We start from the raw sequence: 15,481 nt of genomic DNA, 5'->3' as shown, positions 1-15,481 counted from the left end.
AACATGAACATAACATGGGCATGACTAGACAGGACTGTACATGGACTGGGATACAAACTAAAACAAGACAAGATAACATAGGCAAAACAAGGAGAAATAACCAAGTACTACATATGGAAATCATGGGAATTTAGTCACACTATATGATCATACATTGCATAAGCCTGCCAACAACGCCAATGTACCCCATATCTGGCAGGTTCTACACTGCCTAATGTATGCTAAAACAACCACAGATTCAGAACACATATATAGCCCTTACCTGCAAGAAAGGACAGAAGCAGTGAGCAGCTGCCTGCAGGAACACTGAAACATAATAAAAGATGGAAACATACGGGTGTGGCAAATAAAACAAACATTTAAAGGAAACCTGGAGACTGGGAAATCCAGGGACGAACTATAGGAATGAACCCAGAAATCCCAGCATAAAGAAAACCAGACATAGAATAGAAAACCAAAAACCAAGAAAAACTAAACAAGAATTGTAACAAGAGTACTGGATACTAGAAGCCAAGGCGGACATCTCCACAGAACAGAGCAGGACGTGACAATAATATTGCCAGGGGCAAGGAAATTCCCTCTAAATAGATGGGTATAGGCAGAGAGTATGGAGACCAGAGTGATGCTGTCATAAAAAGTGTCAATAAGGTGATATAAAGTTAAATGTATCACAGACACACAGCCACCCTTTCTCTTAGCTAGTTTCCAGAAATGCTGGATAGGTAGAAGGGCTAAAAAGACTAGCCCTAATCTCCTTAACCCCTTAAGGACCAAACTTCTGGAATAAAAGGGAATCATGACATGTCACACATGTCATGTGTCCTTAAGGGGTTAAACACCTTCAAGGGTGTTCTAAGCTAAAGCTCAATCTAAACGTTTAGATGACTGCCTGATTTCCCATCACAGATGCTGGCTAGGAATAACACTGTGCAAGACAAAGAGTGGGTCTAAGTGCCCATAGTGCTGTAAAGTGTCCCTAGTGAAGTGAAAAAGAGAATAATGAGCTGGCGCCCAAGAGAATAACGAGCTGGCGCCCTATCAGGGGACGTGTATATGGCATCGATTTTAGGAACCGGGAGATGGAAAAAGATGCTTGGTCGGTCCTCCTACTTCAAATTTGGGGCATTGCGCGTGCAATCTAATGTGCCACCAGATAGGAGTGGTGTGTTAAGTAGTACTATTCCTACCAGCTTAATCCCTGTTATGTGCCTTTTTTTTGGTTTGGTTTTTGAAGCCACTGTGCAGCACCAGAGGCCTGAAAAAATTAGGCATGTACACATGCCTGAAAAATTGATGTTTGTTTCACAGGCAGAAAGTGCCCTAAAACATTGCGGCTTGAACCCTAGTTGGTGGCGGATAAGTCACGCAAGTCAACTGGCATTCAGAGCTAAAATACAGCAGCGTGTGGCCCATTTTTAGCCCAAGGCAGCTCATCTCATCAGGCCTTTTTTAGTCGAATGTATCGCCCACTGTCAGTCACTTCGGGATCCATCCCTCATTCATCTTAATAAAGGTGAGGTAATCTAGACTTTTTTGACCTAGGCAACTTCTCTTCTCAGTGACAATACCTCCTGCTGCACTGAAGGTCCTTTCTGACAGGACACTTGAAGCGAGGCAGGCCAGAAGTTCTATCGCAAATTGGGATAGCTCAGGCCACAGGTCAAGCCTGCACACCCAGTAGTGATGGGGTTCATCGCTCCTCAGAGTGTCGATATCTGCAGTCAAGGCGAGGTAGTCTGCTACCTGTCGGTCGAGTCGTTCTCTGAGGGTGGATCCCGAAGGGCTGTGGCGATGCGTAAGACTTAAAAAGCTCTGCATGTCCTCCATCAACAACACGTCTTTAAAGCGTCCTGTCCTTGCCGGCGTGGTCGTGGGAGGAGGAGGATTACTTTCACCTCTTCCCCTGTTAGATTCCCATTGTGCTGTGACATCACCCTTATATGCTTTGTAAAGCATACTTTTTAAATTATTTTGCAAATGCTGCATCCCTTCCGACTTGTTGTAATTTGGTAACATTTCAGCCACTTTCTGCTTATACCGGGGGTCTAGTAGCGTGGACACCCAGTACAGGTCGTTCTCCTTCAGCATTTTTATACGAGGGTTCCTCAACAGGCACGACAGCATGAAAGACCCCATTTGCACAAGGTTGGATCCCGAGCTACTAATTTCCCGTTCCTCCTCCTCAGTGATCTCAATGAAGGTATGTTCTTCCCCCCAGCCACGTACAACACCACGGGTACCAGATAGGTGACAACGAGCACCCTGGGATGCCTGTTGTGGTTGGTCTTCCTCCTCCTCCTCAAAGCCACATTCCTCCTCTGACTCCTCTTCCTCACAATCCTCTTCCAGCGTTGCCGCATGTCCAGCAAGCGATGCTGATAAGGCTGTTTCTGGTGGTGATGGTGACCACAACTCTTCCTCTTCACGCTCATCTACGGCCTGATCCAGCACTCTACACAGGGCACGCTCCAGGAAGAAAACAAATGGTATGATGTCGCTGATGGTGCCTTCGGTGTGACTGACTAGGTTTGTCACCTCCTCAAAAGGACGCATGAGCTTACAGGCATTGCGCATGAGCGTCCAGTAACGTGGCAAAAAAAATCCCAGCTCCCCAGAGGCTGTCCTAGGACCCCGGTCATACAAATATTAATTAACGGCTTTTTCTTGTTGGAGCAGGCGGTCGAACATTAGGAGTGTTGAATTCCAACGTGTCGGGCTGTCGCAAATCAAGCGCCTCACTGGCATGTTGTTTCGCCGCTGGATATCTGCAACGTGCACCATGGCCGTGTAGGAATGCGTGAAATGGCCACACACCTTCCTGGCCTGCTTCAGGACGTCCTGTAAGCCTGTGTACTTATGCACAAAGCGTTGTACGATCAGATTACACACATGTGCCATGCACGGCACATGTGTCAACTTGCCCAACTTCAATGCCGCCAACAAATTTCTTCCATTGTCACAAACCACTTTGCCGATCTCCAGTTGCTGCGGAGTCAGCCACTTTTCCAACTGTGCGTTCATGGCGGACAGTAGTGCTTGTCCGGTGTGACTCTCTGCTTTCAAGCAAGTCAAACCCAAGACGGCGTGACACTGCCGTATCCGGGATGTGGAATAGTACCTGGGGAGCTGCGGGGGTGCCGTTGATGTGGAGCAAGACGCAGCAGCAGAAGAGGACTCAGCCGAGGAGGTTATGGAAGAGGATGGAGTAGGAGGAGTAGAGGAAGTGGCAGCAGGCCTGCCTGCAAGTCGTGGCGGTGTCACCAATTCCTCTGCAGAGCCACGCATTCCATGCTTGGCAGCCGTCAGCAGGTTTACCCAAAGCGCAGTGTAGGTGATATATCTGCCCTGACCATGTTTTGCAGACCAGGTATCAGTGGTCAGATGGATCCTTGCCCCAACACTGTGTGCCAGACATGCCATTACTTCCTTTTGCACTATCGAGTACAGCTTGGGGATTGCCGTTTGTGAAAATAAATTTTGTCCGGGTACCTTCCACTGTGGTGTCCCAATAGCTACAAATTTTTTGAACGCCTCAGACTGCACCAGCTTGTATGGTAAAAGCTGGCGGGCTAATAGTTTAGATAAGCCAGCTGTCAGACGCTGGGCAAGGGGGTGACCTTCTGACATTGGCTTCTTACACTCAAACATGTCCTTGACAGACACCTGACTGTGGGCAGATGAGCGGGTACTGCTCAAGGTGAGAGACGGAGTGGCGGATGGTTGAGAGGGGGCAAGGTGGACAGCAGTGGTTGATGTGGCTGAAGATGCTGGACCAGGAGGAGGATGGCGGCTTGGAGTTTGTGTGCTGCTTGTACTCATGTGTTGTACCCATAGGCGTTTGTGATGTGCGATCATGTGCATACGCAACACCTAGGTGGGTGTTGGACTTCCCACGACTCAGTTTATTTTGGCACAGGTTGCAAATGGCATCGCTGTTGTCAGAGGCAGACACACAAACAAAAATTCCACACTGCTGAGCTCTGCAATGTCGGTGGTGGACACAGCATGCATTGATTGGCGTGCTGTCGGGCTGACCCCGGGTGCCGATGAATGCTGTCTGACTGTGCCACTAGCTCCTTGCGACGACCTCCCCCTGCTTCCAACTCGTCTCCTCCTCCTCTCTGTCTCACCATCTGAACTTTCGCCCTGTTCTTCTTCACCCACGTGACATCCATGGACGCATCGTCATCATCAACCGCTTCACTTGTATCTGACAACTCAGCAAAGGAAGCAGAAGCGGGTACAACATCATCATCATCACACCGTACGTCCATGTGTGTAATGCTGCCTGACTGAGACATATCCCTGTTATCTACATCCTCTGGCAATAATGGTTGCGCATCACTCATGTCTTCAAACAGATGTGTAAATAACTTCTCTGACAGATAAAGTGAAGCGGCTGTGGTGCTAGTGTTGGTGGTGGCGGCAGGCGGGTGAGTGGTATCTTGAGAGGTGCCCAAAGCTAAACTGGAGGAGGATGGTGCGTCAAGGTTCCGAGCGGAAGCTGTAGAAGATTGGGTGTCCTGTGTTTGCCAGTCAACTATGTCCTCAGAAGTTTTCAAGTTCAGGGTACGTGGCCTCTGAAAACTGGGCATTATTCTAGGGCAAGAGGGAATCACAGCACCATGACCACGATGGCCCCTGTGGGGTGGCCTGCCTCTGTCATTTTTTTTTGGATTAGTGGTACTATGCGTGCAAGTTACTGTGAGACCAGATATGAGTGGCACTATGCAGTGGCAGAGGTTGGCAGAGAACACGCTGTAGGCCTGACACACCCGCTTGAAGACAACTAACTGCTATTCAATCTATAACAGTGAAAAAAGTTTTTGGGTTTTTAAATGCACGCTATTGTGACACCAGATATGAGTGGCAATGTGCACTGGCAGAGGTTGGCAGAGTACACGCTGTAGGCCTGACACACACGCTTGAAGACAACTAACTGCTATTCAATCTATAACAGTGTAAAAAAATGTTTTGATTTTAAATGCACGCTATTGTGACACCAGATATGAGTGGCAGAGGTTGGCAGAGTACACGCTGTAGGCCTGACACACACGCTTGAAGACATCTAACTGCTATTCAATCTATAACAGTGTAAAAAAAAATTTGGGTTTTAAATGCACGCTATTGTGACACCAGATATAAGTGGCAATGTGCACTGGCAGAGGTTGGCAGAGTACACGCTGTAGGCCTGACAACCGCTTGAAGACAACTAACTGCTATTCAATCTATAACAGTGAAAAAAGTTTTTTGGTTTTAAATGCACACTATTGTGAATCCAGATATGAGTGGCACTGTGCACTGGCAGAGGTTGGCAGAGTACACGCTGTAGGCTTGACACCCGCTTGCAGACAACTAACTGCTATTCAATCTATAACAGTGAAAAAAGTTTTGGGATTTTTAAATGCACGCTATTGTGACACCAGATATGAGTGGCAATGTGCACTGGCAGAGGTTGGCAGAGTACACGTTGTAGGCCTGACACCCGCTTGAAGACAACTAACTGCTATTCAATCTATAACAGTGAAAAAAGTTTTTGGGTTTTTAAATGCACGCTATTGTGACACCAGACCAGATATGAGTGGCACTGTGCACTGGCAGAGGTTGGCAGAGTACACGCTGTAGGCCTGACACCCGCTTGCAGACAACTAACTGCTATTCAATCTATAACAGTGAAAAAAGTTTTTGGGTTTTTAAATGCACGCTATTGTGACACCAGATATGAGTGGCACTGTGCACTGGCAGAGGTTGGCAGAGTACACGCTGTAGGCCTGACACACACGCTTGAAGACAACTAACTGCTATTTAATCTATAACAGTGAAAACAGTTTTGGGGTTTTTAAATGCATGCTATTGTGACACCAGATATGAGTGGCACTGTGCACTGGCAGAGGTTGGCAGAGTACACGCTGTAGGCCTGACACACACGCTTGAAGAAGACTTACTGCTATTCAATCTATAACAGTGTAAAAAAATGTTTTGATTTTAAATGCACGCTATTGTGACACCAGATATGAGTGGCACTGTGCACTGGCAGAGGTTGGCAGAGTACACGCTGTAGGCCTGACACCCGCTTGCAGAGAACTAACTGCTATTCAATCTATAACAGTGAAAAAAGTTTTGGGATTTTTAAATGCACGCTATTGTGACACCAGATATGAGTGGCAATGTGCACTGGCAGAGGTTGGCAGAGTACACGTTGTAGGCCTGACACCCGCTTGAAGACAACTAACTGCTATTCAATCTATAACAGTGAAAAAAGTTTTTGTGTTTTTAAATGCACGCTATTGTGACACCAGACCAGATATGAGTGGCACTGTGTACTGGCAGAGGTTGGCAGAGTACACGCTGTAGGCCTGACACACCCACTTGAAGACAACTAACTGCTATTCAATGTATAACAGTGAAAAAAGTTTTTGAGTTTTTAAATGCACGCTATTGTGACACTAGATATGAGTGGCACTGTGCACTGGCAGAGGTTGGCAGAGTAAACGCTGTAGGCCTGACACACACGCTTGAAGACAACTAACTGCTATTCAATCTATAACAGTGAAAAAAGTTTTTTGGTTTTAAATGCACGCTATTGTGACACCAGATATGAGTGGCAATGTGCACTGGCAGAGGTTGGCAGAGTACACGCTGTTGGCCTGACACACAGACGCTTGCAGACATCTAACTGCTATTCAATCTATTAGAGTGAAAAAAAGTTTTGGGGTTTTTAAATGCACGCTATTGTGACACCAGATATGAGTGGCACTGTGCACTGGCAGAGGTTGGCAGAGTACACGCTGTTGGCCTGACACACAGACGCTTGCAGACAACTAACTGCTATTCAATCTATTACAGTGAAAACATTTTTTTGTTTTTAAATGCATGCTATTGTGACACCAGATATGAGTGGCACTGTGCACTGGCAGAGGTTGGCAGAGTACACGCTGTAGGCCTGACACCCGCTTGCAGACAACTAACTGCTATTCAATCTATAACAGTGAAAAAAGTTTTTGGGTTTTTAAATGCACGCTATTGTGACACCAGATATGAGTGGCACTGTGCACTGGCAGAGGTTGGCAGAGTACACGCTGTAGGCCTGACACACATGCTTGAAGACAACTAACTGCTATTCAATCTATAACAGTGTAAAAAAATGTTTTGATTTTAAATGCACGCTATTGTGACACCAGATATGAGTGGCAATGTGCACTGGCAGAGGTTGGCAGAGTACACGCTGTAGGCCTGACACCCGCTTGAAGACAACTAACTGCTATTCAATATATAACAGTGAAAAATGTTTTTGGGTTTTTAAATGCACGCTATTGTGACACCAGACCAGATATGAGTGGCACTGTGCACTGGCAGAGGTTGGCAGAGTACACGTTGTAGGCCTGACACCCGCTTGAAGACAACTAACTGCTATTCAATATATAAGAGTGAAAAATTTTTTTGGGTTTTTAAATGCACGCTATTGTGACACCAGACCAGATATGAGTGGCACTGTGCACTGGCAGAGAGAGGTTGGCAGAGTACACGCTGTAGGCCTGACACCCGCTTGCAGACAACTAACTGCTATTCAATCTATAACAGTGAAAAAAGTTTTTGGATTTTTAAATGCACGCTATTGTGACACCAGATATGAGTGGCAATGTGCACTGGCAGAGGTTGGCAGAGTACACGCTGTAGGCCTGACACACCCGCTTGAAGACAACTAACTGCTATTCAATCTATAACAGTGAAAAAAGTTTTGGGGTTTTTAAGTGCACGCTATTGTGACACCAGATATGAGTGGCACTGTGCACTGGCAGAGGTTGGCAGAGTACACGCTGTAGGCCTGACACACCGGCTGTAGGCCTGACACACCCTGACACACCTAACTGCTATTCAATCTATAACAGTGAAAAAAGTTTTTGAGTTTTTAAATGCACGCTATTATGACACCAGATATGAGTGGCACTGTGCACTGGCAGAGGTTGGCAGAGTACACACTGTAGGCCTGACACCCGCTTGAAGACAACTAACTGCTATTCAATCTATAACAGTGAAAAAAGTTTTTTGGTTTTAAATGCACGCTATTGTGACACCAGATATGAGTGGCACTGTGCACTGGCAGAGGTTGGCAGAGTACACGCTGTTGGCCTGACACACAGACGCTTGCAGACAACTAACTGCTATTCAATCTATTAGAGTGAAAAAAAAGTTTTGGGGTTTTTAAATGCACGCTATTGTGACACCAGATATGAGTGGCACTGTGCACTGGCAGAGGTTGGCAGAGTACACGCTGTTGGCCTGACACATAGACGCTTGCAGACAACTAACTGCTATTCAATCTATTACAGTGAAAAAAAAGTTTTGGGGTTTTTAAATGCACGCTATTGTGACACCAGATATGTGTGGCACTGTGCACTGGCAGAGGTTGGCAGAGTACACGCTGTTGGCCTGACACACAGACGCTTGCAGACAACTAACTGCTATTCAATCTATTACAGTGAAAAAAAAATTTGTTTTTAAATGCACGCTATTGTGACACCAGATATGAGTGGCACTGTGCACTGGCAGAGGTTGGCAGAGTACACGCTGTAGGCCTGACACCCGCTTGAAGACAACTAACTGCTATTCAATCTATAACAGTGAAAAAAGTTTTTTGGTTTTAAATGCACGCTATTGTGACACCAGATATGAGTGGCAATGTGCACTGGCAGAGGTTGGCAGAGTACACGCTGTAGGCCTGACACCCGCTTGAAGACAACTAACTGCTATTCAATCTATAACAGTGAAAAAAGTTTTGGGGTTTTTAAATGCACGCTATTGTGACACCAGATATTAGTGGCACTGTGCACTGGCAGAGGTTGGCAGAGTACACGCTGTAGGCCTGACACACACGCTTGAAGACAACTAACTGCTATTCAATCTATAACAGTAAAAAAAAAATTTGTTTTTAAATGCCAGCTATTGTGACACCAGATATGAGTGGCACTGTGCACTGGCAGAGGTTGGCAGAGTACACGCTGTAGGCCTGACACACAGACGCTTGCAGACAACTAACTGCTATTCAATCTATTACAGTGAAAACATTTTTTTTTGTTTTTAAATGCAAGCTATTGTGACACCAGATATGAGTGGTGGCACTGGGCAAGTGGGCACAGTATCCACTGTGAGCCTGACACAGAAGCTGGCAGGCAGGCAACTGCAATTAGATTACACAGGAAAAAAAAGCAGACTGATGTTCTAGACCTAAAAAGGGCTTTTTGGGGTGCTGTCCTTACAGCCGAGATCAGATAAGTCCTTCAGGACTGTAGTGAATAAACTAGCCTAGCTATCCATTTCCCCATCAAATGAGCAGCAGCTACACTTTCCCTCCTCTATCTAAGAATGCAGCTTCAGAATGAATCTAAAATGGATGCTTTACAGGAGGTGGTCTGCTGCTGATTGGCTGGAATGTGTCTGCTGACTGTGAGGTACAGGGTCAAAGTTTACTCAATGATGACGAATAGGGGGTGGATCGAACCGCACATATGTTCGCCCACCGTGGCGAACATGAACACGCTATGTTCGCCAGGAACTATTTGCCAGCGAACCGTTCGGGACATCACTACACGAGGGCGACTACAGCATTTAGGTGTATGAAGGATCCAGTGAGACTGCTAGATTATCCATAGACACAGAAAAATTCCCGCAGTTGGGGGTTGAGAGGGCTGCTTTAATAATTAAATACTTAAAAATGACAAGTCTTTTATGGATAGGTCTCTACACTCGATATCTTGGTGGAGATGTATAAAGGCAAAGCAGGTGATAAACTGGGAGCAAAGTGTTACATTTTGAGATTCTATTGGTTTCCATGGTGATTGCACTCTTTTTAGCACTTTGCCCCAGAATAGCATGGTTTTGCCTTGCTAAATCTCACCTCACTTTAGTCTTCTTCTTACAGCACTGCTGCTTTCCCTGAACTTATTTCCCATCTGTTTGCCAATGTTTACTTTGTACAAACTGCATCTGTGTGTTACTCTCCCCACCTCAGACTGGTTAACCCTTTTAGTAGCCACAGCCCTGGATTAAAAGTGCCTCCACCCTAGAAATAATCCTTTTGTAAAGTTCTTGTTATCTAGAGACAGTTGGGATCAAGTAATCCCCTATCATTATTAAATGCAGTTCTTTTTATACTCCTAAATATCCCTATAGTAAACATACCTGAACGACTGTGACGCTGGAAAGGATATGTAGGGGGGAGAGGATGGAAGTAGCAGAGAACCCTTACATTACTGTCTGTGATATGGGCAATGCAGTGCAAACTCCCCTCTTTAACAATAAATAAATCCAAGCAAAAACCAAAAAGTGAAGATTCAGATAGGTCTACACACACATGGAATTCGATGTACACACCCATATTCTAAGTACAGTTAGCGTTCTGTATAGAACTCTGGGCTTCTCATGCAGACACGCTTTGCTCTGCCGTAGCAGAGAATCCTAATGCCCTCCCCCAGCTTCTCACACCTGTTTGCAAACCGCTGGCGTCCCATGTGACAGTCATTGCCTCAGGAAACAGGTGAGCGTCTCCATCCTGCTTCACAGCTCCCCGGCCAACCCTCCTCCAGCCTTGAGGCTCTACAGCCTCCTACCACGTCCTCACCTCCCTCTGTCATCTGGCTGCAGGGACAGCCTAGACCCATCATACCTGGGAGTCCAGTTTTTTCGGATGCCCCCTCCATAAACAATGTCCTCAAGGACTCCAGAAATGTCATCTCCCACGAAAAAGAAGAGTCTGAGAAAAAGGTTGATAGGACTGTTCTCTAGGAGTGAATCAAACTTGAAAGATAAAGACAGGATCCCCAGTGAAGAAAGCACGTCTCCCTCTGTGGATAGCAGTAAGCATGGAGCACAGCATCTGGACAAGAAGGGCAGGCACAGCTGGAGTGAGAAGAGGGGGAAAAAGAATAGGTGAGCATCAAGTAAACGTCTCACTAGAGGTGGTGGTGGTTTGGATAGGTGGGGGGAGCAGGATGGGCAGTAGGTTCTTTAAGAGAGGGAGGGATCCCCAGAGGGATTTTAACCTGGACAGACACCTGCAGTTTTAGATGTCAGTGAAGGGTAACATCTATCTTCAGTTATCACTCAGGGTTACAATTTTAGCAGGTTTTTAATTATAACATTGTGGTAAGTCAGTATTTATCTGAGGTTATCAGGGTTAATGTATTGGCAGATGTACTTGACTATGCAGGCTGGGATACATGTTTCTAGACTAGTATTCTATTTAGAATACCTTTAGTGAAAGTGTTAATGATGCATATATGTAACCAGTTGACTTTATTTCATGTCAATATGTTTCTACCATTGTGGTTTTGGATCCTGTGATTGCACTAGGGGTTGGGCTCAGTGAGAAACTGCTTATATTTATTCAGTATTGTGTGTATTCCAGTGCATTGTGCTTGTCTTCTACTGAAAATTGGAAACCCATCAGTAAAGTTATTAAAGCAATATTACCATTGATATTGTTTATTGAATTTGCCATATTTCTGAGTTAATCAACATGTACCATCTAATTCAAACATGTACCTCTGTTATCAAATGGCCCTCATTGCCAAGCGTCTAATAAATGTATCCTCAATCAAATTAATTTCTACCAAATAATGTTAAGAACACTCAAATTTAAATATACAGTGATGTATCCTAATGAGAAGTACCCCATATTGTTCACCTCTATCTAGCTTCTTCTGGTGTTTATGTATGTATATACCGGCTGAATAAAAGGCAAAAGATAGATATTGGGATTTTAATATCTGTACATATCCTCTAAATTTAACAAATCTGTGTTTGTAATGTTTGAAAAAATAAAATTGGATGCCGGGATCCATACCACTCTATTTAACTTTATCCTGAAATAGAACTCCTCCATCTTGGCTCCTTTTCAATAGCTTTCATAAGCTCTTCCCTTTTGTTGTCATTGGTTACACTATGTGGAGGAGAATAGTGGTGGAGAGATATCAAAGTGACATTTTTCTAAAAGTGATGCAAAGTTGTAAAAGTGCAACAGTCACCACAGAAGCCATTCCATTGGTGATTGCTGCAGTTTTACAACTTTTCACTTTATGAAACTTTGATAAATGTCATTGTCACTTTCTATTTTCCTTCCTCCATTGCAAATTGTGCACTGGCAGTGTCCTGGCCAACATGGATTATGTTATTATAAGATACGTTATAAGTGGTTTTCATTGTTTTATTCAATTCACAGAAAAGTTTCCTTTTAACACATGGCTCTAATGGAACATGGTTTGGTTGGCCAATATGCATTTATAGTCTTGCTTCTATTTCAGAGGTCATCTCAGAGTAGGTGAAAGAACACAAGTTTACATGTGCCGTTGATTTTGTCAGCAAATTGTATAGCTTCACATGGGAGATTATTAGGCTGTAATTTGTGAAGAAAATTCAGCCAAACAAATTCAGTGTAATTCAGCATGGATGAAATAAGATTTGTCTCAAATCGGAGAAAGGCTTAATAGCTTTATTCTCTGTATATTCTAATGTTTTTAACTCTAGATACACTCTTTATTGACATGTAATATTTTGATTTAATTTGTGCTTTTTATTTGTTACTTTGTTCCTTCTTCAATCTGCCTAAATAAAAAAAACAAAAAACAAAACAAAACCTAGATGAGAAATAAATACATAGTTACATAGGCTGAAAAGAGAAATGCGTCCATCAAGTTCAGCCTTTCTCACATCTGTTTTGTTTCGTTGATCCAAAAGAACAAAAAAAAATGTAAAAAAAAAGTTTGAAGCGGTTTCCAATTTTGCAACAAATTAGGGGAAAAAACATTTTTGTGGCAGTCAATTCTCTCCTTGGATCAAGAAGCTGTTACCCAAAACATAATATGACATCCCTGTATATTATGTTTTTGCAAGCATTCATCAAGTTGCTGTTTAGACATCTATATAGACCAGGGTTTGGCATCGGTTGGCACTCCAGATATTTTGGACTACACATCCCATGATGCATTGCTAGCATTAAGGCTGTAAGAGCATTGTGGGAAATATAGTCCACAATATCTGGAGTACCGAAGGTTGCCTACCCCTGATATAGACTCTGATAAAACCAACTCTCCAAGCAGAGAATTGCACACCCTTGTTCTTACTGTAAAAAAAACTATTTTCTTTGCCTTAGACTAAAACACCTTTCTTCCAGTCTAAATGTGTGAACTTGTGTCCTATGTATAGTCCTGCATATGAATAGATTTCCTGACAATGGTTTGTATTAGTCGCTTTTCTAATCTAGATTCAACTATATAAGGAAATCCAACTCTGTCTCTAGTTAGGATTTTAAACTAAACAAATTAAAATGTGTTAACCTTTCTTCATAATAAAAATATTGCATGTACCATTTAGGATGTAAGTTGCTTGTGCATTCTTTGCATTTATCTAAAGCATGGGTCGTCAACCTGGTCCCTACCGCCCACTAGTGGGTGTTTTAGGATTCCAGTTGGGCGGTAGGGATTTCCAGGTTTTGACGACCGGGCGGGCGGGTGCGAGCCGGCGGTACCCCGACTGGGTACCGCTGTGACCATTTGCGGCCCCGGCCCGCGCGGCAAACCGCCGGGGCCGCATATGGAGGGGTCCATCGGGTGGCCCATGCTGTCAGGGCCACCCGATGGATGTGGATTGTGAGGGGGCCCGGTCAGCGCTAGGCGCTTTAACAGCGCAACCGGGCCCCCTGTGATGACATCACAGAGCTGGGAGGAAGTGATTCTCCGGTCACTCCTCCCAGCTAACACTGAGAGCCGCGCGGGAGGAAGACCAGGGAGTCAGAGTGGGAACTCTGACTCCCATCCACCTGAGCCACCACTGGACCCCAGGAAAAAGTCACCCTCCTGAATCTAAAAGGTAGGAAACAGGAGGGTAACTTAAATATAATGTGTGTGTGTCTTTGTATGTATGTCTTGTGTGTGTGTGTGTCTTTGTATGTATGTCTTGTGTGTGTCTGTATGTGTGTGTGTCTTCATGTGTGTATGTCTTATGTGTGTGTCTGTATGTGTGTGTGCATGTCTGTGTGTGTCTGTATGTATGTGTGACTGTCTGTTGGTATGTGTGTCTTGTGTGTGTCTGTATGTATGTGTCTTGTGTGTATGTGTGTATTTGTGTGTTGTGTGTGTATGTATGTGTCTTGTGTATGTGTGTCTTGGGTGTGTGTGTGTATGTATGTGTGTCGTGTGTGTGTCTGTATGTGTGTCGTGTGTGTGTGTGTCTGTATGTGTGTGTCTGTATGTGTGTGTGTGTCTGTATGTGTAGTGTGTGTGTCTGTATGTGTCGTGTGTGTATGTATGTGTGTGTGTGTGTCTTGTATGTGTGTCTTGTATGTGTGTGTGTGTGTGTGTGTCTGTATGTGTGCCTGTCTGTTATAGTGGACTATAGTAAGTGGGCTACCTAGCTCAGCCTTCCTACTGGACATTGCTACAAGGAAGGTTAAAAAATAGAAAAAAGGGAAAAAAAGGTGGGGAGGGGAATTGAGGAGGGAGAGGAGATGAGCTGACGCACAAATGAGAAATCATATTATGCGCAAAGAGAGAAGTCGTCTGAATATCACTGAAAGAGATCTTCGTTTGTTCCTTACGAAAATCGAACCAGATATCAAATATTTAGTCTCGCAGCATCAACCTCAAGGATCTCATTAATCACTAGTAAAGGTAATTTCAATTTACTTTATTGTTTTCTCATTAAACTTTATAAAGTTAAAAACCTTATAAACCTGCATTAAGTAGAAATAAAAAGATAAATGTACGTACATTTATTTTTTATAAAACACCCTCCTTTCTAAAAAATATCCCGCATTTGCGTGAAAACTGGTGGGCGGTAAGGAAATTTTTTCAACCAAAAAGATGCATTAGTGGGCGGTAGGTAGAAAAAGGTTGACTACCACTGATCTAAAGTCCTCTGCAGCAAAGTAATATATTGACATTGTATTACTTTACAGAGTTTTCTGTCATTTGCAGACACTGAAAGATGACTTTCAATGTTTATTTCAAGATAATTTATAAATATGTTAAATAAAAGCGGTCCCAAAACAGAACACTGATAGACACCACTTACCACTTTTGTCCAGATGGAATATTTGCCATTAATGACAACGGTACTCAATTTTTAAGCCAATGTACCTAAAAACAAGAATTTTCCTCTAGACCAATTTCTTTTAGTGTGAACACTAACTTATTGTATGGAACAGTATTGAACGTCTTGGCAAAATCCATGTAGATCACTACTTTTACTACTCATCACTAATTCACTGCAACACCCTGATCTATACTTCTACTTGCTTCTTCGTAGAATGCAATCAGGTTAGTTTGACATGACCTATGTTTATATAAAACCATGCTGATTATTGCTAATAACAATGTTTTTAACAATAAGTTCCTGAATATTATCCCTTCATAACCCTTCAAATACTTTCCCAGACGCAGAAGCTAAACTCACAGGTGTATAATTTCCAGGCAAGATTTTGAACAAA

At 43.8% G+C, this 15,481-nt stretch overlaps 1 protein-coding gene across 1 annotated transcript in view; it reads left to right on the top strand.

Annotated features, from left to right (window-relative positions):
• The first annotated feature begins 10,541 nt into the window (after positions 1-10,541).
• The window catches only part of CRYBG2 (crystallin beta-gamma domain containing 2), a 161,614-nt gene continuing 156,674 nt past the window's right edge, over positions 10,542-15,481 (top strand). The window contains exon 1 of the mRNA XM_063453282.1: positions 10,542-10,926. Coding sequence (XP_063309352.1) covers positions 10,703-10,926 — 224 coding nt within the window. The 5' untranslated portion in view covers positions 10,542-10,702. The remainder of the gene's footprint in view (positions 10,927-15,481) is intronic.

This window comes from Pelobates fuscus, chromosome 1 (genome assembly GCF_036172605.1).
Source record: "Pelobates fuscus isolate aPelFus1 chromosome 1, aPelFus1.pri, whole genome shotgun sequence".
Taxonomy (NCBI): domain Eukaryota; kingdom Metazoa; phylum Chordata; class Amphibia; order Anura; family Pelobatidae; genus Pelobates; species Pelobates fuscus.
Note: the sequence above shows the minus strand (reverse complement) of the source record. Positions and strands in the feature narration are given on the sequence as shown.